Source organism: Rhinatrema bivittatum, chromosome 4, assembly GCF_901001135.1.
Source record: "Rhinatrema bivittatum chromosome 4, aRhiBiv1.1, whole genome shotgun sequence".
Classification (NCBI taxonomy): Eukaryota; Metazoa; Chordata; class Amphibia; order Gymnophiona; family Rhinatrematidae; genus Rhinatrema; species Rhinatrema bivittatum.
Window position 1 is genome coordinate 465,860,531 of NC_042618.1, and position 27,542 is coordinate 465,888,072.

Consider the following 27,542-nt stretch of genomic DNA (forward strand, 5'->3'; position numbering starts at 1 on the left):
GAATTATTAGGAAGGGAATGGTTAATAGAACGGAAAATGTCATAATGCCTCTGTATCGCTCCATGGTGAGACCGCACCTTGAATACTGTGTACAATTCTGGTCGCCGCATCTCAAAAAGATATAATTGCGATGGAGAAGGTACAGAGAAGGGCAACCAAAATGATAAGGGGAATGGAACAGCTCCCCTATGAGGAAAGACTAAAGAGGTTAGGGCTGTTCAGCTTTGAAAAGAGACGGCTGAGGGGGGGATATGATAGAGGTGTTTAAAATCATGAGAGGTCTAGAACGGGTAGATGTGAATCGGTTATTTACTCTTTCAGATAACAGAAGGACTAGGGGGCACTCCATGAAGTTAGCATGGGGCACATTTAAAACTAATAGAACAAAATTCTTTCACTCAACACACAATTAATTTCTGGAATTTGTTGCTAGAGGATGTGGTTAGTGCAGTTAGTGTAGTGGGGTTTAAATAAGGTTTGGATAAGTTCTTGGAGGAGAAGTCCATTAACTGCTATTAATCAAGTTGACTTAGGGGCAGATTTTCAAAGGGTTACGCGCGTAACCCTTTAAACCTACCCCTGCACACGCCAAGCCTATTTTGGACAGGTTGCATAGGCTCGGCGGCGCGCTCAAGCTCCAGGATGCACGTATTTCCCAGGGTTTTGAAAAAGGGGCGGTCCGGGGGCGGCTGTCTGGGGGTGGTCCGGGGGCGGTCCCGAGTCCTCTGGCACAGCAGCTGTGCCGGGGGTTGGCGAGCTGGCAGTTGGCCGGCGCACGCAAGTTAGGCATAACTCCTGCAATAAAGGTAGGGGGGGGGATTTAGATAGGGCAGGGGGGTGGGTTAGATAGGGGAAGGGAGGGGAAAGTGAGGGAGAGCAAAACAAAAGTTCCCTCCGAGGCTGCTCCGATTTCGGAGCGGCCTCGGAGGGAACGGGGAAAGTCATCGGGCCTCCCCTAGGGCTTGGCGCGTGCAAGGTGCACCCCCTTGCGCGCCGACCCCGGATTTTATAACATATGCGCGGCAGTGCGCGCATGTTATAAAATCAGGTGTACATTTGTGCACGCTGGGTAGCGCGCACAAATGTATCCCGTGCGCGTAAGATTAAAAATCTGCCCCTTAGGGAATAGCCACTGCTATTACTAGCAACAGTAGCATGGAATAGACTTAGTTTTTGGGTACTTGCCAGGATTTTATGGCCTGGATTGGCCACTGTTGGAAACAGGTTGCTGGGCTTGATGGACCCTTGGTCTGACCCAGTATGGCATGTTCTAATGTTCAAAACACGCATCCAGCTGTGGGTTAACCTGTACGCAAGCCTGAACACACAGTATTGCATCGGCCTGTGTATGTGTCCAATATCGCTCAGCTAAATATTTGTGCCTGAAAAAAATGAAAGAGTTCAGAGAAATTAATTAAACCCTTCTAGGAAAGAATCAGCCTTTCCTCATGAATAAGGGCCTTTCAATACGGCAAAAGTAATCTTTCATGCGATGATTAATTGGTGCTTTCTCCTATTTAAACTAAATTCTGACAATCTGAATTATATTTATACAATGGGACTTATCTCTCGGACAAACTGTGCTATAATTGCTTTACAATGCAATTTGTATGCATTTTAGACAGTTCTTTGGTTTAATGGTAAATGTATATCTCACTTAGAAAATAGAAATTTAATCAGTAATCCTCTCCAAACACATGCACACACTTTTTTCTCTTAAAACTTTAATGTCTTAATTCTGCATTAATCTCTCTGATGATTAGATACAAATATCACTTAAAGAATTAGGAAGATGTAAAGCAGATAGAACAGTTAGGAAAGTAAATGCGATATGCACGTAGGGAGGGCAATTTTCAATATAGCGCATCATACGAAAGTCACGAAAAGCTGATTCTACATTACGGCAGTTTTCAAAGCGGACTTTGCAAATGAAACCCACCAAATCTACCCGTGCACTCTCCTAACACCCGTTATTTGGTGCGCACAACGTTTTCCTGAAAATGTGTGCATAGACGGCCGAGTTTTACAAACAATGCATGCAAGCCCAAACAACCCCTTCCCCTCCGCTCTGTCCCGGTGCAGACATGACATACAACACCCGTACATTTACTCACACATCGGGGGATGTTTTGTAAAAGGCCACATCTGCATGCATAACACAGTTTTACGTGCAGAAATCACTTTGAAGGTTACCTCCTAAATAGTTGCAGAGCATCCGGTAAAGAAAATTGAAGGATTTCTTGACCAGGACAGAGGATATGCCAAGAGATCTAATGGGCTGGGATGATACGTAGGGGACTGATAAATGGCTTCAGTGCTGATAAAGTTTCCCAATTTAAACTATTCCAGGAGAATTCCCCCGCAAAGATCTAGGCCTACTTTTCCCCTGCTCTCCATGGAAATGTAATCTAGGTGCGTTGTTTCCTTCCCAGACACAAGCCTGCACACATTGTTGATCCTGGCATGAACTTTTACCTAAGCAAATGGCTTCTGAAAATTGCCATCCCCAGGACCAAATTAACAATCAGAAAATAAAACCCGGCAAACATCAGATGATAGATGCCAAATGTCGTCATGTGCCTACAGGCAAATAGAAGCACAAAAAAAAAAGGTGACATTGCCAGTATAGAAATTGTGGGCGTGGTCTCATCTGGAAAACGTTGTGCAGTTGTGATTACCTGGCTGATAAGAGGCCAACATACTAAAGAACAGTAGCAAATACTGATAAGTAAAATGGAATATTTGACACAAAAAGCAGGAAGATTTGGGATGTTGACTGCAGAAGACATTGAGGGGTAGATTTTCAAAGTCCCACGCAGCTCCTGGAGCGCGCACACGGACGCAGCGATTTTATAACATGCGTGCGTCGCCACGCGTATGTTATAAAATATGATTCCCGCACGCGCATGCCTGACGGATTTTAATATCCGTGCTCGCATGTGTGGGCAGGTGTCGTTTCGCACACAAAGGGGGGGGGGAGGAGGGATTTTAAAAAATGTCTGGCAGTACGAATAGGCCTTTCCCAGTTCCCTCCCAGTTTGCTCCAATTAAGGAGCGGACTGGGAGGGAACTTTCCTATCCTCCTAACTACCCCCTTCCTACCTTTTCCCCTCTCCTCCCCGACCCTTAAACCCTACCTATCTAGCCTAATTTTTTTTGTTTTTCAACATACTTCATCCTAGGAGTTGAAGTAAGTTGCGCGTGCGAGCCGGCTGCCGGTGCGCGAGTCACCAGGGCAGCGCAAAATGGCACTGTCCCGGCTGGCCCCCACCCTGCTCCCCCAGCCCATCCAGACTCCACCCCAGCCCACTCCTTTTCACTCTGCTAGCACTTCTGAGCGTACCGGCAGATGCACGCGTGGCCAGGCCAGTTTTTAAAATGCGCTCGGCCCAGCCACGTGCATATCTGCCAGGATTTGCACGTCCCAGCGTTTGACATTTTGGGCCTAAATGTAAATCCAGCATATATAGTCCCCGGTCAAGAGCTCTGGGCTCCAAACCTTTTCTATACGTCACTTATTTTCTTTAAGTGCATGAGTGAGGAAACACAGGCAGAGAAACATGATGGCAGAAAAAGAACATTATGGCCTATCTAGTCTGCCCATCCACACCAATTATTTAGTTCTCTAATCCCTACCATGCCCCTCAGAAATCCCCTGTATTTATCCCACGCTTTCTTGAATTCAGATATCCTTTAGAAGATGACCAGGGTCTCAACATAACATTCATAATAATCACCTACAACATAAACAATCAACTTCACCAACCTACTGACCATTCCCCTCACTACCTCTTCTATCATTCTTCCACCAGAAACAAATGTCTTCAGACCGTGCCTACACTGCTTTACATGAGATATCCAGTGGTACTCCACTGGCAGACTGCTCCACATCCATGGTACTTCATTCACCAGCCTTAGCATGCATAAGGGATCACAATGATAGACAGGGGGCAGTTCTATAATGAGGCAGGGTGAGGTGGCTGCTTAAGGTGGCAAGATTTTGAGGCAGCAAAATTGCACCCTGAAACCTTCCTGCCACAGCCGCCTCACCAGGGGCGACTTGGCCTATGGGGGCTTCGTCCTGCCCCAGTGGACCGATCCAGCTAATCGCATGGGCTGGTGTTGGTCACAGTGGCCCCATGCCTGAGGAACCTCTGTGCCCAACATCAGCCCAAAACAGATCTTCAATCTTGTACCTTTTCTCTTCCCAGCTGGCAGGGCAGAAGAAAGAAGCTGCAAGCAACCGTTGGGGCCCAGGCCGGCAGGGCCAAAGAAGGGAGCCACAGGCCACTGGTGGAGCTCGGGTCGGCGGGGACGAAGAACTGAGCTTCAGGCCACTGCCGGAGTTCGGGCCAGCGATGTAAGAAGGGAAGTCATGGGCCGCCGCCGAAACTCAGGCCAGTGAGGCTGAAGAAGGGAGCTGCGGGGCACCACCGGAGCAGAGAGAAGAAAGAATCAGGCCATAGCAGGAGCTGATGAAGAGAGTCACCGGAGCTTAGGGTGGAGGGACCAAAATAAAAGAAGGGGCAAAATTATGCATGCCAGAGATCTGCTTCTACATGTATGTATGACAGAGAAGGAGGGCGCTTCTGTCTGTGCGTATGTGTGCATGTGAGAGAAGGAGGGTGCTTCTCTCTGTGCGTATATGTGTGTGTGAGAGAAGGAGGGTGCTTCTGTCTGTGTGTATGTGTGCGTGAGAGGAGGAGGGTGCTTCTGTCTGTGTGTATGTGTGTGAGAGTAGGGTGCTTCTCTCTGTGCGTATGTGTGCGTGTGAGAGAAGGAGGATGCTTCTGTCTGTGTATGCGTGTGTGAGAGGAGGAGGAGGGTGCTTCTGTCTGTGTATATGTGTGCGTGAGAGAAGGAGGGTGCTTGTATCTGTGTGTATGTGTGCGTGAGAGAAGGAGGGTACTTGTATCTGTGTGTATGTGTGCGTGAGAGAAGGAGGGTGCTTCTGCCTGTGTGTATGCATGTGTGAGAGAAAAGGAGGGTGCTTCTGTCTGTGTATGTGTGTGTGAGAGAAGGAGGATGCTTGTGTCTGTGTGTATGTGTGCGTGAGAGGAGGATGCTCGTATCTGTGTGTATGTGAGAGAAGGAGGTGCTTGTATCTGTGTGTATGCGTGCGTGAGAGAAGGAGGATGCTTGTATCTGTGTGTATGCGTGCGTGAGAGAAGGAGGGTGCTTCTGTCTGTGTATATGTGTGCGTGAGAGAAGGAGGGTGCTTGTATCTGTGTGTATGCATGAGTGAGAGCAGGAGGGTGCTTCTGTTGGTGTGTATGTGCATGTGAGAGAAGGAGGGTGCTACTGTCTGTGTATATGTATGCATGAGAGGAGGGTGCTTCTGTCTGTGAGTATGTGTGTGTGACAGAAGGAGGGTGCTTCTGTCTGTGTGTATGCGTGCGTGAGAGGAGGGTGCTTCTGTCTGTGTGTATGTATGCGTGACAGAAGGAGGGTGCTTCTGTCTGTGTGTATGCGTGCGTGAGAGGAGGGTGCTTCTGTCTGTGTGTATGTGTGTGTAAGAGAAGGAGGGTGCTTCTGTCTGTGGCAGCAGATTGCCTTGAGTCGCTCCCTACCACCAAACACCCAGCTAAGTTGATACCCCATCCTATCAGAGAAGCCTGACCCATTCCATTTAGTGCTTTAAAGGTAGCCCACTCTTATTTTGCCTTAGTGGAGGGATTGCTTCAGACTTCCTCCAACAGCCACTCCACCTGAGAAGTGCAGAAAAGTGGCAGAAACCTTCCGCAGTATGCTTTCCACGGTGAAGCCCTCCTTTGGCAAAACCAGTTTTCCAGTGAGAAGTCAAGCCCTTTACCTTAAGTAGCCCAAGCTTAGAGAAACTCTCCCTTTTGGGGGTTACAGAATGCTCAAATTGTCTTTGGAGGATTCGCCTGGTCAGGGATGGAAAGGAAGTGTGGGCAGATGGGTTCTGTGAAGAACCTGGAGGAGGAAATCACCATTCTAAAGTCTGTCAATGAAAGGAATGCTGGGTTTTTAGGGCTTTTCCATCTACCTAGCAAGTCTTCAGATTACTACATCGACGAAAGAGAATTTATTTCCACTCACTTGCTATGCAAAAATGCCTTTGAGAAGGAATGTGTGTCTCCGTCTGCTGAATTTTATGTGAGGAAATGAGCAGCAACAGTAAGAACCTGCTGTGAACTACTTGATGCTTTACTGAATGAATAGACATGTTTACGGCCTGCCTAATTTCAATAACTCACTAATAAATAAAAAATATCCCTGACTGCTGTATTTACTATCCAGCAAAATATTTGTGGTAGATGGGAATTTATGTATTTATTTATTTGTATTTATATACTGGCAATACCAAAGGTCCTTGGCAGTTTACAAAGAAACATACATAGTTTAGCACATCTCTTTCTCAATCAAAGCATCAGATTAAAAGGAGACTAAAAACAAACAATGAAATAATGATGTCATCTCTCAAATTAGGAAAATGCACGCCTGAAGAAGTAGGTCTCTAATTAACTCTTGAATGTTTTTGTGCAGCCTGCGAGTCTGATTTGCTGCGGCAGTGAGTTCCAGAGTGTTGGTGCATCATTAGAAAACGCACGTTCTCTGGTCTCAGCCAATCTACGGTGCCAAATTGAGGGTACATCAAGCAGAACTCTTTGTGAGGAGCACAAGGCTCTTGTGGGGTGGTATATTTGCAACATCCCGTTAATCCATGGGAAACAATCAACAGCTAGGAGCTTGTGTACCAGCAGTACAATTTTAAAGATCACACACAACTGGTGAACTATGATCTCTTTTGTTACATCCTGCAATGAGGCGGGATGTGGAATTTTGTAGAATTTGTATTTTGTAATGCTATCTGAGAGACCAACAGACAAATGAAATTACAGTAATTCAACATTAGAAGAGCCTGCATGGCTAGATGAAAATCGCCAGATTGTAGGACTGGTTTGAGACCATGTAGGAGTTTTAATTTATAAAAACCACCACGGACAATATTTTTTATATGAGAATTACATGATAATCTGACATCGATAACAACTCCTAAACTTCATGCCTGTGTCACAATGGGTAAGTTTATCCCATCAATTCTGACCACTGACAAGGTTGGCAGGATTTGATTCCGCCAAGCAACCATAATGTCCATGTTTTTTAGGTTCAGAGAGAGTTTATTGTAGGTAAGCGCCAGTGGGAAATAGAATGGGATATTATCAGGGTAGAGATGAAATCCCTCACAGCAGTTGTAAGTAACTGGCAGATGGGTGCCAAATAAATATTAAATAATTGGGCTGACAATGCAGGCCCCTGGGAAACTCCAGTATGCAATGGAAACCAATCTGAGTCAGTTTCTGCCTCCCACATAAATAGGAATTATACCATTTTAAGACTGTGTGGTTCTTCACTATCTGCATGAACAATTCACACTTAGAAAAACCTCCCTGAATCCAGTTCCATGAAATGAGAGGCTACGTTGTGGATAGGACTGGGTACAAAGAATTCAAAAGGGCCATATGCAGATATATGCAAGGGACTATGCAAAACAGTTGGAAATGGTAGAACCCACTTTACAGTCTGGATGACAATGTTCTGGAATAGTTCACCGTTCAATGGAGGTAACTTCCCTAAATGTATCTGAAACTAATCTAGAAATATTCTCAGTTACTGTTAATGGACATACCAAGACATGAAGAGCAACATCAACAATGGATGTTGAGAATACAGGGAAGAAGGCAGAATGTAATGACCTAACATCTTCATCTAATCTAAAAACTATAGTGTGGATTTTCAGAAGCTTTAACCAGGACACTTCAGGAGCTAGCCAATTAAATAAAACTGGCCCCCCTCTGACCGGCCAGTCTTATTTGGCTTAATGTTCAAGATGCAATAATTTAGCCAGTTAAAAATCAGGTGGTTAGATGGGGAGAGGGGGGTGACTTAAAGTTAAGTGAATGGCACTGATTTTCAGCCCTAACCACCTAACTTGGGGCTAGATTCATCAAACTATCACATGCAATAGGAAGAGGCAATGTTTTATGGCAATAGCGTATTTATTGCAATGTGCACTATCATAGCGCTTCGCATAGGTATTACCGCAGAGTGCGATAACTTTTTCACACTTTGCGTTAATACCACAATAATTGCAGTTCCTACCTGCAACCACGGGAGTCCATCAAGCTAGGGTGAGAGAACCTTGTACAAATCTCATCTTTGTGTGAGTTTCCTCACTCCGAGGGTCATCAAATCTTCACAAGAGAGCACTGTTCTGTTCGTATGTCGCACTCTGAATGTCAAAGTGGCCCCTAACCCCTACACTACTACCTAAACCTCACCTCGAGTTACTAGGTGGGCCTCCCATAGAGATATAAATAGCTAACTACTACAAGGGCCTCATAGATAGTCTCAGCCTCTCCCCCCCCCAGCTTAAAAAGCCCTGATCACCTCCTTTCAGCACCCAGAAAATAAAATACAAGAAAATGTCCCAAACCTCCCTTCCATCTCTCCCACCATCCAAAGAATAATTTATAAACATTCCCTAATATGGATTCCCTTCTCTCCCTGAGGAATTATAAAAACCCACTCCCTTTCATCACCATTATTTATTTATTTATTTATGACACGCTTTTCCAGCCAGGGCACTCAAGGTTTGCTCTAGAAATATTAAGGGGTACAGTAACAGGAGGGAGAATAGGGAATCAGAGCTTGGGGGAGGGGAGCAAGGTTTTTTTTTGGGTTGGTTTTTTTTAAATACATTGAAACTAGTAAGAAGGGAGGTTTCCAAAGGACTTAGCCAGTTAGCACTGATTCCAGCCAATCAAATTCTGACTGGCTAGAATTAGCCAGTCAGAATTAGCCAGCAAGTTTTCAGCTGAAGAGCCAGCCAGTTAGGGCCAGTTGAAAATGTGCCTAAAGATAACCAATTAAACGTTAACTAGATACCTTTGCTGCTCAGCATCTTTTTATACACTTGCCCTTATACAGTAAGTAATTGCTTTCGGCAAGAGGAAGGAATATTCCTGGCATTTGTACTTGCACAGTAAGTAAATGTTTGCAGAGACCGGATCTACCAGTGCATCCTCAAAAACCTTGTAAGGAAAGATGGGAGTGTTGAAAGGGTTTTAAATATCCTTCAATCTATTTCTAGCAGTAAAGCCAAGAAAAACTCCACACAGCCTGACATCTTGAAGCTCCTCTCTATCCTTCTGCATCAGATTATTTTCTCACATCTCCAAAGTGAATCCTGAATGTGTAAAAAATGCATTAAGAGATCTCAGAGAAAGACTCAAAGGAGACCCGGGACGGCAGGCGGACAGGGGATGGGCTTTTATCCTTCTGCTTTTTCTGGACTTCCAGCTCAGCCGGAACCAGGACCGTGGGCCTTCATTCACAACCCCCTGGGAATTTCCCCATTTTATATATATTGGGCTTGTGTGTGGGAAGAGTCTTTGATTCACAGGGCTGGGATTCATCTTACTTTGTGTCACTTTTTTAAATAGTTTCTTTCGTCTTGTTGATGCTGTTTTAACAATGCATTAAAATGACATCGATGGGATGTAACCCCTGCGATGGCTGTTCCAGAGGTCATGTCTCACATGTCTATTTTAGTTGAACATTGAAGATTTACTCCCAAGGTTTCCTGCACGAGGGGGGGGGGGAGGTTCCTTTCAAGGCCCTCGTCTTGCTCTTCACTTTTCCCATAATTAAAACCTTTGTTCACAGCACTGATAATCCCAGCACAGATGATAATGAAGTCAATACTTAATAAGATACATGAGAGTTGTTTGATGGTTTCCAACATTTCTCTTTCCCTCATAAGGTGCGACGAGGATTCCAAGTCTTTATAACTGTGTAATTTACCTCCCAGATGATACACATATTTCTAGTAAGTCTGTGACTTCTTACAGTGTCTCTTAAAGTCAGATCTCTCTCCACTTCAGTTAGCTCTTTTAGTTCCCTCCCATTGGAACACAGGGCACAAGGGGCCCGTCCCTCCCAATACAGATGAAGTATCAAAGTTATACTTTAAAGTTTTGCAGGCCGATGAAATACCGTGTGCTGGCTGCAGCGCACAGCTCAGCCCGCAACTGGTCATGCATTTTGGACGCACTGGGGTTAGCACGTCTAAAATGCGTGTCCAATCTCGCGCACAGATAATGCTCTTCACGTGCAAATGCATTCCCCCGATGAAAAAAAAAATGTGCACACATTTTTACTCGCCAAAATTAACGCCTGCCCCAAGCAGGCTCTATGCTCTAAAATTGAATGTCCGTTTCCCTAACCAGCTGACAGCCACCTCGCCCGGGCGCCCGCTGCTGTGGAGGCACTAGGGGCATGCAGTTTCCCCTGGTGCCTCCTTTATCATTGCAGCCAATTTGCATTTTGCATTGGGTGTCCCGGAGAGGTGGATCGGCGCACGTTAAGGGAGCGGGTGCACAATCATGAGCGCCTGTTTAACGTGTGCAGATATTGCATCAGCCTATTATCTCCTACCTCCCCTTGTGGTAACAAGGGTGATAGCTTTTACTCCTCTTTCTACCAATCTTCAATGTGCCATGGATGTGGTCCTTCTCTCCCTTCCCTCCTGCTCTCAGGATGGCTGAAAGTCCTCCTCTCCTGGGATTCTGGTGATCTCAGGTTCCTCTTGCAAGAAGAGGACCTCCTCCATTTCTTAGAAGAGAAACTCAAAATGGCTTCACTGAGTCCAATAAGATTTGGCACTCCAAAATCAAATAAGTTAAAGGTGGCAAGAGAGGGTGGAAAGAAACTCGCATCTGAAACAAAAGCCTCCATGGTGTTTAAAGTTAAGATAGCAAAAAGGATCCACCAGGGCAAAATGATGATCTCGCTGGCAAATCACTGGGGACACTACCGTTGCCAGCTGCCATATGGGGAAGCTGCAAACCCAACAACCACCACTCTGTCTACCCCATACCCAACTGGTATACTCCTTATCTCGGACTAGTAGGGGGACCAATAGGATCCCTATAGGGACAAGAGACCGACCAACTCCCAAGAGAAAATGTCCTGCACTGTAGCACATCAATAGGCTCCTCCCCTCACTTGGCTGATTTTTAAAAACATCTCCTTTACAGCCCCTTTTCCCTGCCCCCCCCCCCCACCGTAGACACACTTTACTATCATGTGCCCCTGGGGTCTATGGGGAAGAAGCAATTCCCAATCAGTGCTGTAAATACAAACTGGTGCTGGCCATTTCTTTTCGCTGGCACCATTTTAGGTAATGTTTACAGTGAACAGTAGGGCAGGAGCGACTGCTCCCCATTATTCTACATCTTCCTTCCCAACTCGCTTTGCTTACTGTGGCAACAGCCCTCAACTGGCAGGGGCCTTTCTGAAGGCCGTAAGCATGGGCCCTTGGTGTTGCAGCTGGGCGCCATTCGGGCCTCCCTCTGCCCAAGGGTTGTGAGCACTGCCTCTGCAGCAGTGCCAGCTCTGACCACCCCGGGGACCAAACGATGAAACCCACTCAGCCACTGAGCTGGCAACAAGAAACAGTTTTGATTATGCTTAGAGGAATGTGGACAGAACTGCAGCTTTAAATAAACTCATCTTACATAGTTTTCGGCTCACAAATCTACTGCAAGCCTGTGATGAACAATATTCCATCAAGATCATTACTGTGAATTTAGGTATAAAACGATGATCTAATCCAAAGAGAACATAAATGTTCTTTTACAATCAGACTGAAGTACGTTTTGAATAAAATTACTGAGTCTTAAAAAGCTGCACCAGCCTAATGTAGAAGTGAACAGCTCTAATTGAAAATGAATAATTAAGAGTGGAGTCACTTCAGTCCTAGCAGACAAGGAGAGCCAATGCGAGGGATACATCCAGGGATGGTAACTTTCAAGCCAGCGCGCAGGCACGGGCCCAGATATACGGCCAGTTTACAATTTGCGCACGGTATATAATAGTCTGGCTGTGCACCCAGGGGTACGCTCCTATGCACGCAAAATCTGATTCTACCACGTAAATCAGGGCATTTTATAATGGGTTTGGGGGACCAGATAATTGCTAGGTTCTCCAAACCCTCCTCGTTTAATAGCCTGCACTCCCCCCCTAGTTACCCCAGACCCTTTACATCTGGAAGATATGGCTAATTTATTTTATCTTTTTAAATTACACCTGCTCCATAGCAGAAATAAAGTTACACGGCAGTGGACCTGGGCGCCTAAGTTATTTACGCGCATATTTCTTGACCACACCCTGCCAAGGCCACGCCCCTCTTTGAAATCAAGTAAGATATGCATGCAGCAGGAGAGATGCATGCATCTGCGAGACTTTTAAAATTATGGGTGGGCTCGCGCAAGCCCAACTTGTGCACGCATCTCCCGATTTTGGCACGCACCGCCTTTGAAAATTCACTTTTAAGCATATAGTATGACAAGATCTAGTGAATTGTTCCCAACGTCAGCAGCAGTGACTATATGAAATGAGTAGATGAGGGGATTCTATGGCATATTATATTAATGCGCATATAGCTGCTGAAAATCTAGCAAATTTGGAACTATAGACAACGAGATTTTATTAACAAAAGCTTGAGCAGAATCCGTGCTAAAGGTCCAGGAAGCTTCTTAATTATTTTATAGAACCTTCTGTCAGTCCAAAAATGATCTGAAGATTTAAAATGAGTTAAGCACCATCTGGTGAGGCCTTAAGGATCCGTGAGTGGATGGCAAGGATAGTTATAGGTACGGAAAAGGTGATACTAACCCTTGGCATATTTTCATCTGGGCTACAAACAGCAGACTCCAGAGGAGTAACTATGTTAGGCTGCATTAGCAAATAATGACATAGGGATGGTGGCGTGGTGCATCTGGTGAAGTGGATTCTTGTCCTTGACAGAGTAGGCCTCAATAAATCTGTTAGTCTATAATGTGCCACCAGTCTGTCTGTTTTTTGAGCACAGATATGGCCCACCAATGAGACTGAAAAAAATACACATTTTCAGATTTCATAAAAATGCATGTGTATATTTACCTTATAAAAACAGCTACCAGCAAGAGATATGACAATACTAAATATAATCTTACAAATGTTTATGCACACACTTCATTGTAGGGTGCATGTAACAAGTGAACTAGGTGGCAGAAGTTGACACTAATGAAGGATAAATTCTTTACATGAAGGACAGTAAGGCTCTAGAATAGTCCGGTAAAACACTAGTTTACAAAGGCTAGAATGGATCAGTTTAACACAGTCCCAGAGGGCCTTGTCAACTGCAAATCACAGTTGCCGGGCAGGTTTAAATAGCAATAAAAACTTTAATGCAGAGGTTTAACGAGGAAGAGGCCCTGTTTTGTCTCTTGGGTTACTATCAAAAAGTAAATAGGTGCTTTCTACGCTGTAACTCACTATCATGTTCCAACAAATACCTTACACCCTTGTCTTCCTGGAATCCTCCATTTTGCATGTACATGGCTCAAAAATATAATTCTGTAATTTCCAAGCAACCAGAAGGAAGAGCAGGGCAATGGTGCAGCGATTCCAAATTTTTTTGAAAGTTGGGCATGAATAAAGGTGAACTCAAGGGTCAAATGCTTCATGATGAAAGATAGCCAATCTATAAAAAAGAAAATCCTAAGAGTTGACTCTCAAAAATGTTCTTTCAATAGACATCTCAAAGACTCCATTGACACCCCTACAAGTAAGTGCGTTTTTAATGAGTTTTCAAAACATCTAAACACCAGGGGATAAGGAGAGAGGGAAGATGAAGAACATGGATGATAAAAAAAAAGGCAAACAGTGATCACAGTTTATTGGAAAGATCAAATCTTGCTTATGTTTCCACAGTTGTACATTTGGACAGATCTCCTGCAGCCTTAGGTATCTATCGAGCTTGAACAATATAAAATACCTGGAGCAGGGGAAGCTAAATAAACATTATCCATTTATAAGGTAACATCCACAATCTTTCAGTGTTTAATAATTTGTACCCATGAATGAGTTAATCAAATCAGTATAGACAGCCTAATTAGTTTGAATATTCATTTCATCCTCACTTAACAAATAACATCTTTCAGGCAATACAAATTGTTTGAGTGTGATATTTTGCTTGTACTTGTGTTGTATTTTGCCAATTTGATGTTAGCATTGTAAGAGTCCTTTGTCTCTGTATAAACTGTATTACAGCACTCATTTAACTTTGAATGCATTTAAAATTCTTTTCTAGATATGACTAGGGAATGTACTGTAGCTGATCATTCCTGTTTTCTTAGCATTACTGGGGACTTTGGGTTAGAAACTATTAATGACACTTAAATAAGTGGGTATTTTAATGACAGGCATAACTTCTGAAACGCTAAAGCAAAGGTCAGCCATATGTAGCATCTCTCAAATTTAGGCCTGGATTTATCAAAATACACGCATTAGGAAAAGGGGCATGTTTTATGGTAATAAGCGCACTTTGTGATAAACAGCCATCTTAGCGCTTCACATAAGTATTACCGCAGACTACGATAACTTTTTCTCACTTTGCGGTAAGTGCCACAATTGTTGTAATTCTTACCTACAACTACTGGGGGGGAGGGGGAAGAGAGAGAGAGAGAGCGAGTGAGCCTAGCTATAAGGCCCTCATACTAGGTATGTATAAGAACATAAGAAAATGCCATGCTGGGTCAGACCAAGGGTCCATCAAGCCCAGCATCCTGTTTCCAAAAGAGGCTAAACCAGCCCACAAGAACCTGGCATGTGGTTAGGGGCCACTTTGACATGCAGAGTGCGATGTATGAACAGAACAGTGCACTCTTGTGAAGATTTGATGACCTTCGGAGTGAGGAAACTCACCCAAAGATGAGATCTGTGCAGTGTCCTCTCAACCTAGCTTGATGGTCTCTCTACCTGGGTAACATCAAGCTAGGTTGAGAGAACACTACACAAATCTCATCTTTGGGTGAGTTTCCTCACTCCAAAGATCATCAAATCTTCACAAGAGAGCACTGTTCTGTTCGTACGTCGCACTCTGCATGTCAAACTGGCCCATAACCCCTACACTAATACCTAAACCTCATCTCGAGTAGCTAGGTGGGCCTCCTATAGAGGTATAAATACCCAACTACTATGAGGGCCTTATAGCTAGCCTCTCTCTCTCCTAGCAGCTTAAAATACTGAAAACACAATTTGCGAAAACATCATAAAATGCGATAAAGCCATATCGCACAGCTTAACGGGAATGAAAAAGGTGTAGTTAAAATCCACATTAAAGCTGTGCGATATGGCTTTGCAAATTGTGAAGCTGGCCCACTTGGCCAGAAATCCTGCCCCAAACTCCTCCCCATTTCCTAATTTGCATCGCACCATGTGTTATGCTGTTTTCGCATTAAAGGCGTTTTTGAATGCATTAAAGGTGCTTTTTTCATGCGAAAACTTCATATAGCACTTTGATAAATGACCCCCTTAGGGAGATGGGAGCTTCTTTAAAGGAAATTCATGACCCTAATTCAAGGAAGCTGCAGAAAATCTGTAGATTGATTGGATCAGTTTGATAAACCTCTTTTATAGAGAGAGACCTGCTGCTGGAAAAAAATCTGACACAGTTCCGATCAAAATCCCACACGGATTCCACAAATCTATGGGGAAAGATTTGAGGGATTTTCCTAGCAGACCTTGGGGAGATCCATATAGTTTTGTCAAACTCGTACTAGGGCTAAAACACCTACTCAAAATAGTCAATAACCAATCCTAGAACACTTTTAAATACATAGGCCCATAGCAACATAGTTAGATGATGACAGAAAAGGACCAATTGGTTCACCTGCTCAACCCACCCACCTTCCTCTCTGATTCTCTTCCACTTTGGATAGATAAGCACATACATTCCCATACTTAAACCAATCCCAGTCCCCAGGGTGTCTTTTACCCTGCCCTGATCGCTGCTCTGTATAGCTACCAGAGCATGCTTACATTTTGTTACTAGCCTCCACCTCCTAAAATGCAAGCCCACTCCAGGCACTATCTTCCTCTTTGGTTCTTACAAATCCTATACTTAATCCTTCATTCAGGCCCCCTCCCATGTTCTACCACCAAGCTCCACAAAAACCAGAGCAGCCACAACTGAGGGCCGTTTTGCTTCACCCATGTTTCCAGATCTTGAACATTTTTCAATGTCATCGGCCCAGCTTCCTTACCACAATGATTTACTGCTACAATTACTTGCTTTTTTACCACTGTATTTTTCTTATGTCTTTCTTATTTCTAGTCTCAGCTTGTGACACCTTGAATTACCCCAGTGCAAGACTCACTCAGACCTACTTCAGCGCATTACCTTGCCAGCCCATAGAGGTCCATTTCATCTCCAGATCTCATCTACAGTTTCTTTCATTTTCTTGTCTTTCCTTCCTATCTTAATTTCTGTCTTTTCCCTTAAGCCATTCCCTCTACACAAATACACTCAACAACTGTCCAGTGCTCTCTAGTTCAATTTTTCATGTCACAGTGCGTTTGCACGCGTATTACTTTATCTGTGTTGTCTTAGTACAATAATGCCGACAGTTATGGTGAGAATATTTGGACTTGCTCTGAAATGAAAGAGTAAAACCTGATCTTGCATTTCATCACCCTCTGACCATGAACAGCATGCACCGGCAAGCCCCGAATGGCTTTCTGCGAGCACGAGCGCCCAGCTTCTTTTAAGAGCACCTTCATTTTACTTCTGTTTTCTAATTGTTTGTTAGCAGTTTTTTGGTGACTCTCGCCTTTCCTTCCTCTAGAGTACGTTCCACAGTGACAGTTTTTAATCCACTATATTAATACTGCTTTGTACAGCAATAAATTATTGTGAAGATTATTTTCCCTCTCACTTGGGCAAATTCAGTATTTTAATCAACTTTCTTCATAGGCCAGTACGTATTCTTTGATGAAGAGCTATAAAATGGATTCAGTACAGTGTGGGTTTTCTACAAGGAATCTGGCCTTATAAGATTTCCATCCCTTAACTATGGACACTATGTCCATAGTTAAGGGATGGAAGACAGACGTCCATCCCTTAACTATGGACACTGTATAAAGTACTACTTTTAAGAATCTGCAACTGGACAATTATCTGTGAGCTCAAAAATTCACTTTATTTCATATATATATTAGGCATTGCTTATATTTATATTTATTGCTACGTTAAATAGTTATACTTCTTATATAAAATATTATATTTCTTTATTTATTACCAGTTAAAATATTATCACTTTATTTAGCACTATGTTAAATTGTCAACCAGTTATACTGTTCCATATGTTATACGGTTCCATGTAAAGCTCCGCTATCTGTTGAGCAGTTCTTCGTTTTATGTAAACTGGAGTGATTTGTAGTCCCTACTAGAACTTCGGTATATAAAAATTAAAAATAAATAAATAAATAAATAAATAAATAAGATCAGGTCTGTGTGTTCCCTCAATAACTTTTGAACTGTTTATCGAATTTCATTCAAATTTAATCTACAGATAGTAAAGTGACCAGTGACCCCACTCTCTTTTTTTTTTTTGGAGTCCTTCATGCCCACCCAGACCTCCCAAAAAAAACCCGTTTCATCATTTTATATGGAAATATGCAGTTCAGTTCAGTTCAGTTGAAATCTCAGGGAGGTCAGAACACATGGTGATATCATCAACCATTTTTAAAGATGCCCCACCATTGGCTGTCACTGAGCATATTTAAAGCTGCCCTGTCACAGGCTACCAGCTCACATCCATAACTTACCTAGTTTCCCCTAGGGGAAAAAAATCTCTAATGTTTAATGATGCCCTTATTACAAGGAAATTCAAGTAACAAATGTTGTCATTAAGTAATTTTTCAGACAGTTCAAATAGCAACAACTCCACCAAAGAAATTCTGTCTAACCTTGCAAAGCTACATTTTCTTATACGGCAGATTTTCAAAATGGTTCCAACCTCAAGTGGGCTGGCACCATTGTTTACTCCTACATTCTTGCCCCGTTAAGGCAGAAGAACTGAAGAAAGAGGCTAGGGGGATGTTTTGGGGATCAGAAGACTGTGTTATTGCAGCAGGGGAAACCTTTATTTCAAAACAAAACGCGATAAAATTCATTGAAATTCTCTGTTTTTGTATTTTCCTAGCTTGGCATGCTGGTGAAAAAGAGCTCTTATGCTTCAAAGGTCTTTACTATGTGGACTAGCCTCTACCATTCAGCCAAGAAAGAAGTCAGCTCTACCTATAACAAATATGTTCTGAAGGCAGAGAAATCTAGAAATCCAAGATTTTTTGCCACTACATACAAGGAATACAAAAAATATATTTCATTAATTAGCAATAATATATACGACTTTCATATTTAAGGCTTATAGCATCGCAAATAATTTTTACAGCGCACATTGGTCGCAACTGCCTAATAAAATATAATTATTGGTCCTTTTTGAATTATTGGTCATTTTTTTAAATGTTTTTATCAACTTGCAAATACAAGTTTTTATACTTCTCTCAACATGTTGTTTGTCTCTTTGGATTCAATGAATTGCACTTATGTTGCAAGGTTCTAACTTTGATTAGGTTATTTTTAATGACTCATCTTATACCCTGTAGAACATTGCCCACGACCCGACACGGTCCGCATTTCAAACGATAACACTTTCTACTTCAGGGGAATCAATGTTATTCAATGTGAAACATGCCCAACATCTTGGTTTTTTAGTGTGGCATTCAACGTATCAGTTGTCAAAACAATGGCGCTTATGTTTCGATGTCCATTACATCAAATATTACAGTAAATCTGCAACCAATAAGAAGCACACACATCACACTCAAAAAGCCAGTGCAACTTTACTCAATCAGACAAGATCAATCTGACAAAATAAATCAAGTCAAATAAGCAAATTAAGTCCACCAGGATACGCTTGGTATCATGGTGGACGTTGGTTAAGTAGAGATTCCCTGCTTCCTCCATGGATCAAAACAGGAACCTGTTAAATCAACATAGATATCCATCTCATATTGTTTCTAATGCATACAAAAAAGCACTGTATGCAAATAGGGTTCTCCTACATTCATATCAATCATCAATGGCAGACCAACGTTTAAAATGTGTCTTTCGATACTCTGACAAATCTCAGAGGATGGCATCAATAATTAGGAAACATTGGCACATTTTACAATGGCATAAAGCTCTACAGGAACACTCATGCTTTGTATTCATTCCAGGTAAAAACATCAAAGAATACATCACAAGAGCTATTCTTCCACAACATTGCCATGAAATATTTGGAGCATCAGGACATTCACATTCACAGTGTGGAAATTGCTCTCACTGTGACCAGACTATTGAATACACAGAATGATCTCCACCAAACAGAGATTATAACATCCAATTAAGCTCTACAATGAATTGTTTCTCTCAATGGGTAGTGTGTGTGCTGATATGCCCATGTCCATTAATGTACACAGGTCGTACAAAGAGATCAATAAAAACTAGTCTCAATGAACATCGCAGTTGCCTTGTCAAAGAAAGTAGCTGCCCCTATGGTACAACATTGCCTGGACAAATTGCATAATTACACACAGCTTTGAGTGGTTGGGGATTGCACAGGTTCCTGTTTTAATCCATGGAGGAAAAAAGGAATCTCTATTTAACCAACAAACATTTTTGGAAACACCCGTTGAATATAGTGTATGCAGGTAGATTTAACTTGGAAATAGATTGGTACTTGCTCATTTGACTTGATTTATTTTGTCAGATTGATCTTGTCTGATTCAGAAAAGTTGCACAGTTTGTTTGTTTTAGTGTGACGTGTTTTCTTCTTATTGGTTGCAGATTCACCGCAAGGTGTGACGTAATGGACATCGAAACATAAGTGCCATTGTTTCAGCAGCTGAATGCCATGCTTAAGAACTAAGATGTTGGGGGTGCTTCATGCTGAATAGCATCGATTCCCCTGAAGTAGAAAGTATTATCTTTTGAAACACGGACCATGTCTGGTCGTGGACAATGTTCCTCAGGGTATGACACCAACCTAATCAACGTCAGAACCTTGCAATACAAGCACAATTCATTTAATCCAAAGAGACCAACATCGTGTTGAGATAAGTAAAAAAAAACCCTTTTATTTGCAAATTAATAAAAATGATTAGAAACTTCAAAAAGGACCAATGATTATATTTTATTATGCAGTTGCAACCAATGTGCTGCTGTAAAAGCTATTTGCGATACTATAAGCCCTAAATATGAAGGTTCTATATATTAGAATATAACTTGCTGATTGATGAATATATTTTTTGTATTCCTTGTATGTAGTGGCATAACATTCATATGGTGGTAGAATTTTCATTATCTTGGCCATCTCTACCCAACCACCGTGTTGGTTTTCTTTTATCAAACCAGATAAGACTTTTAACCTGCTCCGATGAAATCTGAAGGGACAAACTACTGTGGTTTTCATTTGTTGTAGAGCATAGGAAGCTGGTAAATAAACACTGCTCATAGCTCTGGATCCCAGGGAAAGTGAATCCCATATTTATGTTCCACTTACCGATTTCTATTGCTGGAAATCCAGTCTGAGATCATTGTTGCGGCCTGCTGGTGGCACTGTTTGTTACCAAAGCTGCAAGCCAACATGATAACCTCTCGACGTAGTTCTCTGGCAGTACCCAAGCACAAGACAGAACAAAGCAAATCCAGTCAATACAGCTTCGCTGTGAACTATTTTGACAAAATGAATACAATAAATATATGAAATGTAAAAAAAAAAAAAAAAGAAAGAAAATGGCTCAAAGGTTAGTGTTGCTAAAATGGGCATCTGCAAATCACTGTTATTAGTTTACAACCAAGGCACAACGGCAAAGATATGCAAATTGGTGTAGCAGTACTGGCCTATCCTGCTAAGCCAATTCTGCTATTTCAATTTGCATTCCTTTGCTGACCCACCATAACTACTCATGAACGTTGGCCATTGCAATGTGGCACATTAAGAGAGTCATATGTTAAGTAAAAAAAACAAAACAAAACAGCTAACATGCTGAAAAAAAATAGAAGCCACTCATAAGGAAATGGCAATGGCATTGGAATAATGAGATTTATCTTTAGGGAATTTCCAAATGATCATCTTATCCTTTAAGCTGTTTGGTAACACTGAAGCAGCCTGGAGATTAGGAGTCTCATTCAATAATGATTTTTTTTTCCATAGGCACAGAATGGGGAAACGTCCTTTCTGAACAGAGGCCCGAGGATGCAACAGCTCTCCTGTGTATTGACACTACTCAAAATTCATTGTACCGTGCCTGACATCCCAATGTCTTTTTCAGATCAGAATTCAAACTAAAGCTTAAGCAGGATATTGTTCTTAAAATGGCAAACTGATGAGGTCATCTCCCAGCTCAGTAAGTCCTTGGGGGTAGACAAAGTCTACAAAATCAGCATGATAGAAAGAGAGTTCATGAATACTGGCAGAGCTCTCTCGCTGGTAAACTTCCTCATGGAAAGATTTAATTCCTCTGAATTTCTTGTAGCATTGTAAGAGAGTTCAGATGGTGGAAAGAGAGAAACATATCTGATGGACCCAGTGACTACACATTCACACTCTAAGCACAAAACATACATTAGCAGCTAGAATGATATGCTACCATATATAAACTAGGTTAATTTTTTGGCAACAGATTTCTTTTGTGTATATTAGCCACCAATGACTATAAGCAGTGAAAATATTATGAACCAAACAGCTATCCAGAAAAAAGGAATGGGTGGACAAGCTCTGAGCCAGTTGTAATCCAGGGGGCAGTGATGTGTCACCAATTTCTTTTCAAGGGGCTCTGGCTAGCTCTGCTCCCACCCTTAGTGAGACGCATTTTGTGATCTGATAAAGTCATTTAACAGAGTTCCCAGATGTTCTTTGGAGTCCACTTCAACACTACATTGGATTTGGGTCATAATCCAAACTGATTAATCAGCAATTACTCAGCTTCAGGGGGTAATTTTCAAACTATGGGTGGTCTTTGCACCCGTTCTCAACGTGAAAGCATGGATGCACTTTCACTTTGACATTGGCCATGGGCACAAAGTGCCCATGGGTCGTCTGTACTGGCTTGTTTCTGTGGGTAGAACTCTTCTGGAAAAATTCAACATGCCGAGTTGGAAATGCCCCTCCCAACCTAAATTTGGGCCTGAGAGCATTTCCTTTCCATGTGCCTGAGAGTGTGAGCATTGTGGAAGGAAGCACAAATGTTTAAGGCGGGAAATTTTCAGACGGTCGATTTATGTGGGTAAAAGCTTCTTATCCATAGAAATGGCTTTGAACATTCTCCTTCCACCCATTACTCGACAGATTCTCTTGGTACTCATTGGCTTTCCCATTCTGCGAAGAGAGGAAGGATTTGCAATAGGCTGACAAGTTGAAAGTCAATTACAGGGGCTTCTAATAATTCTGTTGGCCTTGACAAGGCTGTGGTTACAGAAAAGCTGCAAACGTCCTGCTGTTTTCCAGAAACTAGTACCACACAGGAGCCCCATGAACCGGAATTCTGTTCTCTGTAGTCTCCGTTATCTGGACAATTGCATTGCAATTGCTGTGGCTCTACTGTCACTTCTTTGGTGTGCATCCAATAAGATGGTTGATGGCGAGGAGGTCAATAGACAAAGGGTTTGTCCAGTTAACTTTTGGGGTTAGCTGGACAAACCCTGCTGGTTTAATATCCCTTCCTCCACCCCATCCCCACAACCCCTGCTCACCGGCTAAATTGTATCCAAGAAAATCATTGCTCGCACAAAATTTACTGGGATAAAATGAGGAGGTGTTGGAGGCATTCCCAGGCTGTGGTTAAACTTTAGCCGTCAGTGCCAAATTTAGCCAGGTACCTCTGGTCATAAAAATAACTGTCCCAAAGTTACCTGGATAACTTTATCCTGCTATACCCGGCATCACTTTTACCTGGACAAGAGCCGCTGAATATCCAGGTAAAATCAACTGGATAACGTTATCCAGGAACCCTTCCATCTCAGCGATTTATTTGAATATGGAGCTCTCGGAGTTATTTAATTGTTATTATGGCACAGCACTGAGGGGGTCACATTCTGACTGACTATGATAATCTGGATTACAAACTGCATTATAAATATCCAGTCAGGGCATTCACTGGAAAGCATTTAGAAGCACTAACTTAACTTGATAACTGCCCTCGTTACAACTAGCTGAAACCCTTCTGAAGCTAGAGTATTTGCTATTATATAACGCTGAGTCCTCTTCTTTCCCATTTTCATTGTGTTTTAGAACTGTGGAACTCATTTCTTTGTCATTAAACCGTTACATCTGCGGGAGCTTCGCACAATCAGCATGTTGTGCTCGCACTTGTACCGGCTATTAGCGATGCTGGGTCTTTGCTATCCTCAAAGTTGAGAAACACACACAGTAGGACGGTTGCTTTTAAGGAATGCTCTACCTGTAATGATCGCACATTTACCTCTGTCCTCCTCTCTTTCATGCACACGCTTTCTACAGACAGATTGGTTCTCTCCGTGCCTTGCAGCTCTCTTGTTGGGCTTCCCCTTCCCCCCAAGCCCTCCATGGTGCACAAACGTTCGTAAAATGTGTTGGGCATAGGATCTCACAGAGTGGTTACAGTCATTTTCAGCACATTTAATAATTAGGCAAAAATGTTACCAGGCCGCATGTTTCACATCCTCTGTAGATGATGGGATGGTGGGGAGGGAGAGATGATGACCTAGAATAAAATCATGACACTTTGCTCACACTTCTCACTGATGAAATGGTGGGGCAAACTGGGGAGCATTTGTGATTCTTTTTTTCTGTACTTTACTGAAGCAGTACGAAAATGAGATTGGGTAGTGTCTGACATTTCTGCTAGTAGTTTGGCCTCGCTTATTTATCAGTAGTAATAAAAAATAGAAAAATGCAACCTACTCTGTTTGGTAGGACTGCAGAACGATGGATCCATTTAGAACATTTGTGGGCCATCCGAGTCTGAAGTACATCGATGCGACTTGTTTCAAGATATATTCCTGAAGGGGAAATAATTGCACTGTTACATAGCCCTAAGAGGGATTTTTTTTAAATTTCAGTGTAAAGAAAAAATACAACTAAATTTTAATTTAAAAATATAATTTGCTGCATGCTACTGTTTTTAAATCCAGCTCTAACACGGACTTTGTTATAGGTTAGAATGCAGCAACTTACAACACGGTATTTGTATGTTGTATTTTTACCAAAAGAAACACAGACCAAAATCTCGATGAGGACTGGACAAGCAAATGCCTGCTCTAGCCAAGTCAGACCAGTTGACAGGTTGCACAAGTGAGTGGCAAGGGGCAACCTTCCCTCCGCATCCGTAAAGCATCCGGGTGGCAATACTATTTTGGAGAGCATGATACCTGCTATTGAATCAACCGTATGCAAAATGCAAAGGTTTGGGGGACTCAAAGGTTCATGCATCTGTTGTCTCGGGAGCAGTGACACCGAGGGTTGGTTTTGTATCCAATGTGATCTATTTCAATGCACACATTTTTCCAAAGGTTTGGACAGAAGCAATCTGCAGAAGAATCTTAATGAGCACATAGGAGATGGATGAGAGATTTATCAGTGGGTGGAGAGTAGACTGAAGATGAAAGATGTGAAATTAACATAAGAAAGAAAGCAATAATGAGGATGAGGACTGTTTGATCTGAATGTATAGTGTACAGTCTTTTGAGAGCAGAGGCTTTTAATGGAAAATATGGAAGGTGGTGTGACTGGAAGAAAAATTATTCAAGGAAAAAATTTGAAAGACTGTAAATGTTTACAGCTGAGGTTTCCTACTCTACCTATAACCGTCAAACTTGATTTATATTCCACCCTTCATGGCTGCTCAGCCACTGCAAAGTGGATTATGTTCAGATGCACTAGGTATTTCCAGGTCCCCAGGGGGTTTACAGTCTACGGTCCTACTGGAGGCAACGGAGGTTGAAGGGAATTGCCCACGGTCATAAGGGGCAGAAAGGGGACTTGAACTCTGGTTTCCCTGGTTTTCAGCCTGCTGCTCCCACTGCTAGGCTACTCCCCATGGCTGAAAAAGTAATCTTCCTTTATATAGGCTCTCTCGCACAAATTCAATACGGTAATCTGACCAGGGGGAGGAAGAAAGAGAAAATCGGTGCTTTTTAAAACATAATACAGAAATGCCTCCTTCACATGGCAAACTACAAACCGCAAGTAGGAAGATAACCTTCACTACTTTGGAAAATAGCTGGTTTTCCATAACAATCCTTTAAGAAAATAGACATTGGGTCTTTGCCATACATGTGGCCCACGTCACCTTCATTTCATCCTGCCCTGGAGTACCATTTAGGCAGTATTTCAAAAAAATGCCCAGTTTGTGCTACCCTGCGGATGATGAGAGGAAAAAAAGAAGAAATGGAAAACTGATCGTGCGTTAATTACATAGGAACCCCAGATTTGATTTTCCCAAAACAGAAGAGTTTTAGAAAAGAGCACCACCGGGACCCCATCTGTTATGATCCTGCTCATGGAGCTCATCCAGCGAGCAGGCCTTCACTTACCCAGCCCGACGCCGCAGGACGTCCTTCCCGCGGCCTGGGACGCTGCCGACTCCGTGGCCTTGTTCTTCGCTGCGGAGTACCGCTGCTGTAGACTTCTCTGTGTGGCTGAGTGCCACCGACGTTCCTCTTCTTCATGGCTTGCAAAGTCGCCGCCCCTGTCTTCATCCCCGCGGCAGGGGATGCCGCTGCCGCTGCTGCCTGAGCAGCAGGCAAGCTGCTGTCCCTCATCCATGTGGCAGGGATGCCGCCAACGCTGACTTCCTCACCTGCTGGGCTCTGCATAGGCCTGCGCATTCCTCACTTCACTATTTAAAGGGCCAGCGGTGGGAAAAGTCCCACGGCCCCAACGATGACATCATCTGCCTGCTCCTTATCCTCATCATCCAGCCCTATAAAAGGGCTCTCCTACACTTCCTCGGGGCCTTCGAATCTGGACTTCACAGTTACCTGTGCTCCTCTTCCGGTCAAGGTCCTCCGTGTCTTCTCGTGTCTTGATGGCTTCTTGTTTGATGTTCCTGGTCTCCTTTATCCTGATGTTCCTGGTCCTGTTCTTCGTTGGAGCTCCTTCATTGTCTCTCCAGTGTCCTGATGTTCCTTGTCCAGAAGTTCCTGATGTTCCATGTTCCAGTTCCTGTGTCCTAGTTTTTCCAGTTCCTGGCTCCGGGTATTCCTGCCTAGCCTCGCATGCCGGATTCCGCCTCCAGATAACCATCCTTAGGGTAAAATCCGTAGTGACCCGGTTCCTGTTCCAGCTGGACCCTGTTTCTATGCTGCCCGGATTCTCTTCATGTTGCTTCCAGGTTTCCTGCTTGTCTACCTTTCCTGGCATGCCACCGTCGTGATCCGTGACCAGCCCATGGGGGGCTGTATAGGGCAGCAGTTCTCAACTGGTGTGTCGCGCACCCGCTGCTCTTCCCCCCCCCCCCCTTTCACCTCAGCGAGACAAACACTGCTGCTATTCCTGCCCGGGCTACCAGCACATTCAAGCCCTGAGGGGAACAGCAGCAGTGTCTGTGGAATCCAGCAACAGGAACATGACCTTTTCTTCTTCCCGTCCCTGTGGCCTGGAAGAGGAAGTGATGTTTACTGGGAATGCGGGAAGAAGAAAAGGCCATGCATGCATGCTGCTGTGGCAGAAATTGCATCTAAAGGCTCTCCCCAGCCCCGCTACACTTAGCAGTTTGCCTGTGCTGCGATCATTGTGGCACAGAGCAGACAGCTGAGAAAGTGGCTGCCGGGATTTCCTGCCAAGCAACTGATGGGGAAAGACGTCCATCAGCTGCCCGGACCCGGAGCTGAAGATCGGTGCTGGCTGGCCATTTTGCCAGGGGCTGCAGGAGTACGGCGCCGCTGCCCCCCTCAACCCCCTTGGCCTGGCTCTGACCTCCCCTTCTCTTGCCAGCGCAACACCAGCAAGAAAACATAAAAATAATAATAATAATCAAACTGCAAAAAAAAAAAGTGGCTGGGGTGGGGAGAAGAAAAAGCATAGAATTACATTCTAGGCTGACTGCTCTGTGCCATGATAACAGCACAAGCAATCAGCTAAGTGCTGCCTTCTTACCACTGCGGGGCATGGAGGTCATTCCTGCTGCAGTTTCTAGCCTGTCAGGACTCTGCATTTAATAGCAGCATACCGGCTATCTTGTGCTATAGCTGCCATGTGTGCTGGGGGTGGGCGGTGGGGGTGAGTGATTGAAACAGAGAGAGTGATCCAGCATGTGTGTAAGTGTAAGAGAGAATGTGTGTGTGTGTGTGTGTGTGTGTGTGTGTGTGTGTGTGTGTGTGTGTAAGTAAGAGAGAAAACGTGTGAGAGCAAGATACTGCTCAGGAAAGTCACTGGTGTGTGGGAAAGATTGGTCAGGGAGGTGACTGGTGTGTGTGTGTGTGTAGGTGTGTGTGTGTGTGAGAGAGAGAGAGAAAGAGAGATTGGTCAGGGAGGTGACTTGTATGTGTGTGAGAGAGAAAGATTGGTCAAGGAGGTGACATGTATGAGAGAAAGAGGTTGGTCAGGGAGGTGATTGGTGTGTTTGAGAGAAAGATTGGACAGGGAGGTGACTGGTGTGTG

At 43.4% G+C, this 27,542-nt stretch overlaps 1 protein-coding gene across 1 annotated transcript in view; it reads right to left on the reverse strand.

Annotated features, from left to right (window-relative positions):
* TRHDE (thyrotropin releasing hormone degrading enzyme) overlaps positions 1 to 27,542 on the reverse strand; it is a 354,513-nt gene that overhangs the window by 25,011 nt on the left and 301,960 nt on the right. The window contains exons 14-15 of the mRNA XM_029597174.1: positions 23,844 to 23,941; positions 20,463 to 20,570 (exon numbers count right to left, since the gene is read on the reverse strand). Of these exons, the coding sequence (XP_029453034.1) occupies positions 20,463 to 20,570; positions 23,844 to 23,941 (206 nt within the window). The remainder of the gene's footprint in view (positions 1 to 20,462; positions 20,571 to 23,843; positions 23,942 to 27,542) is intronic.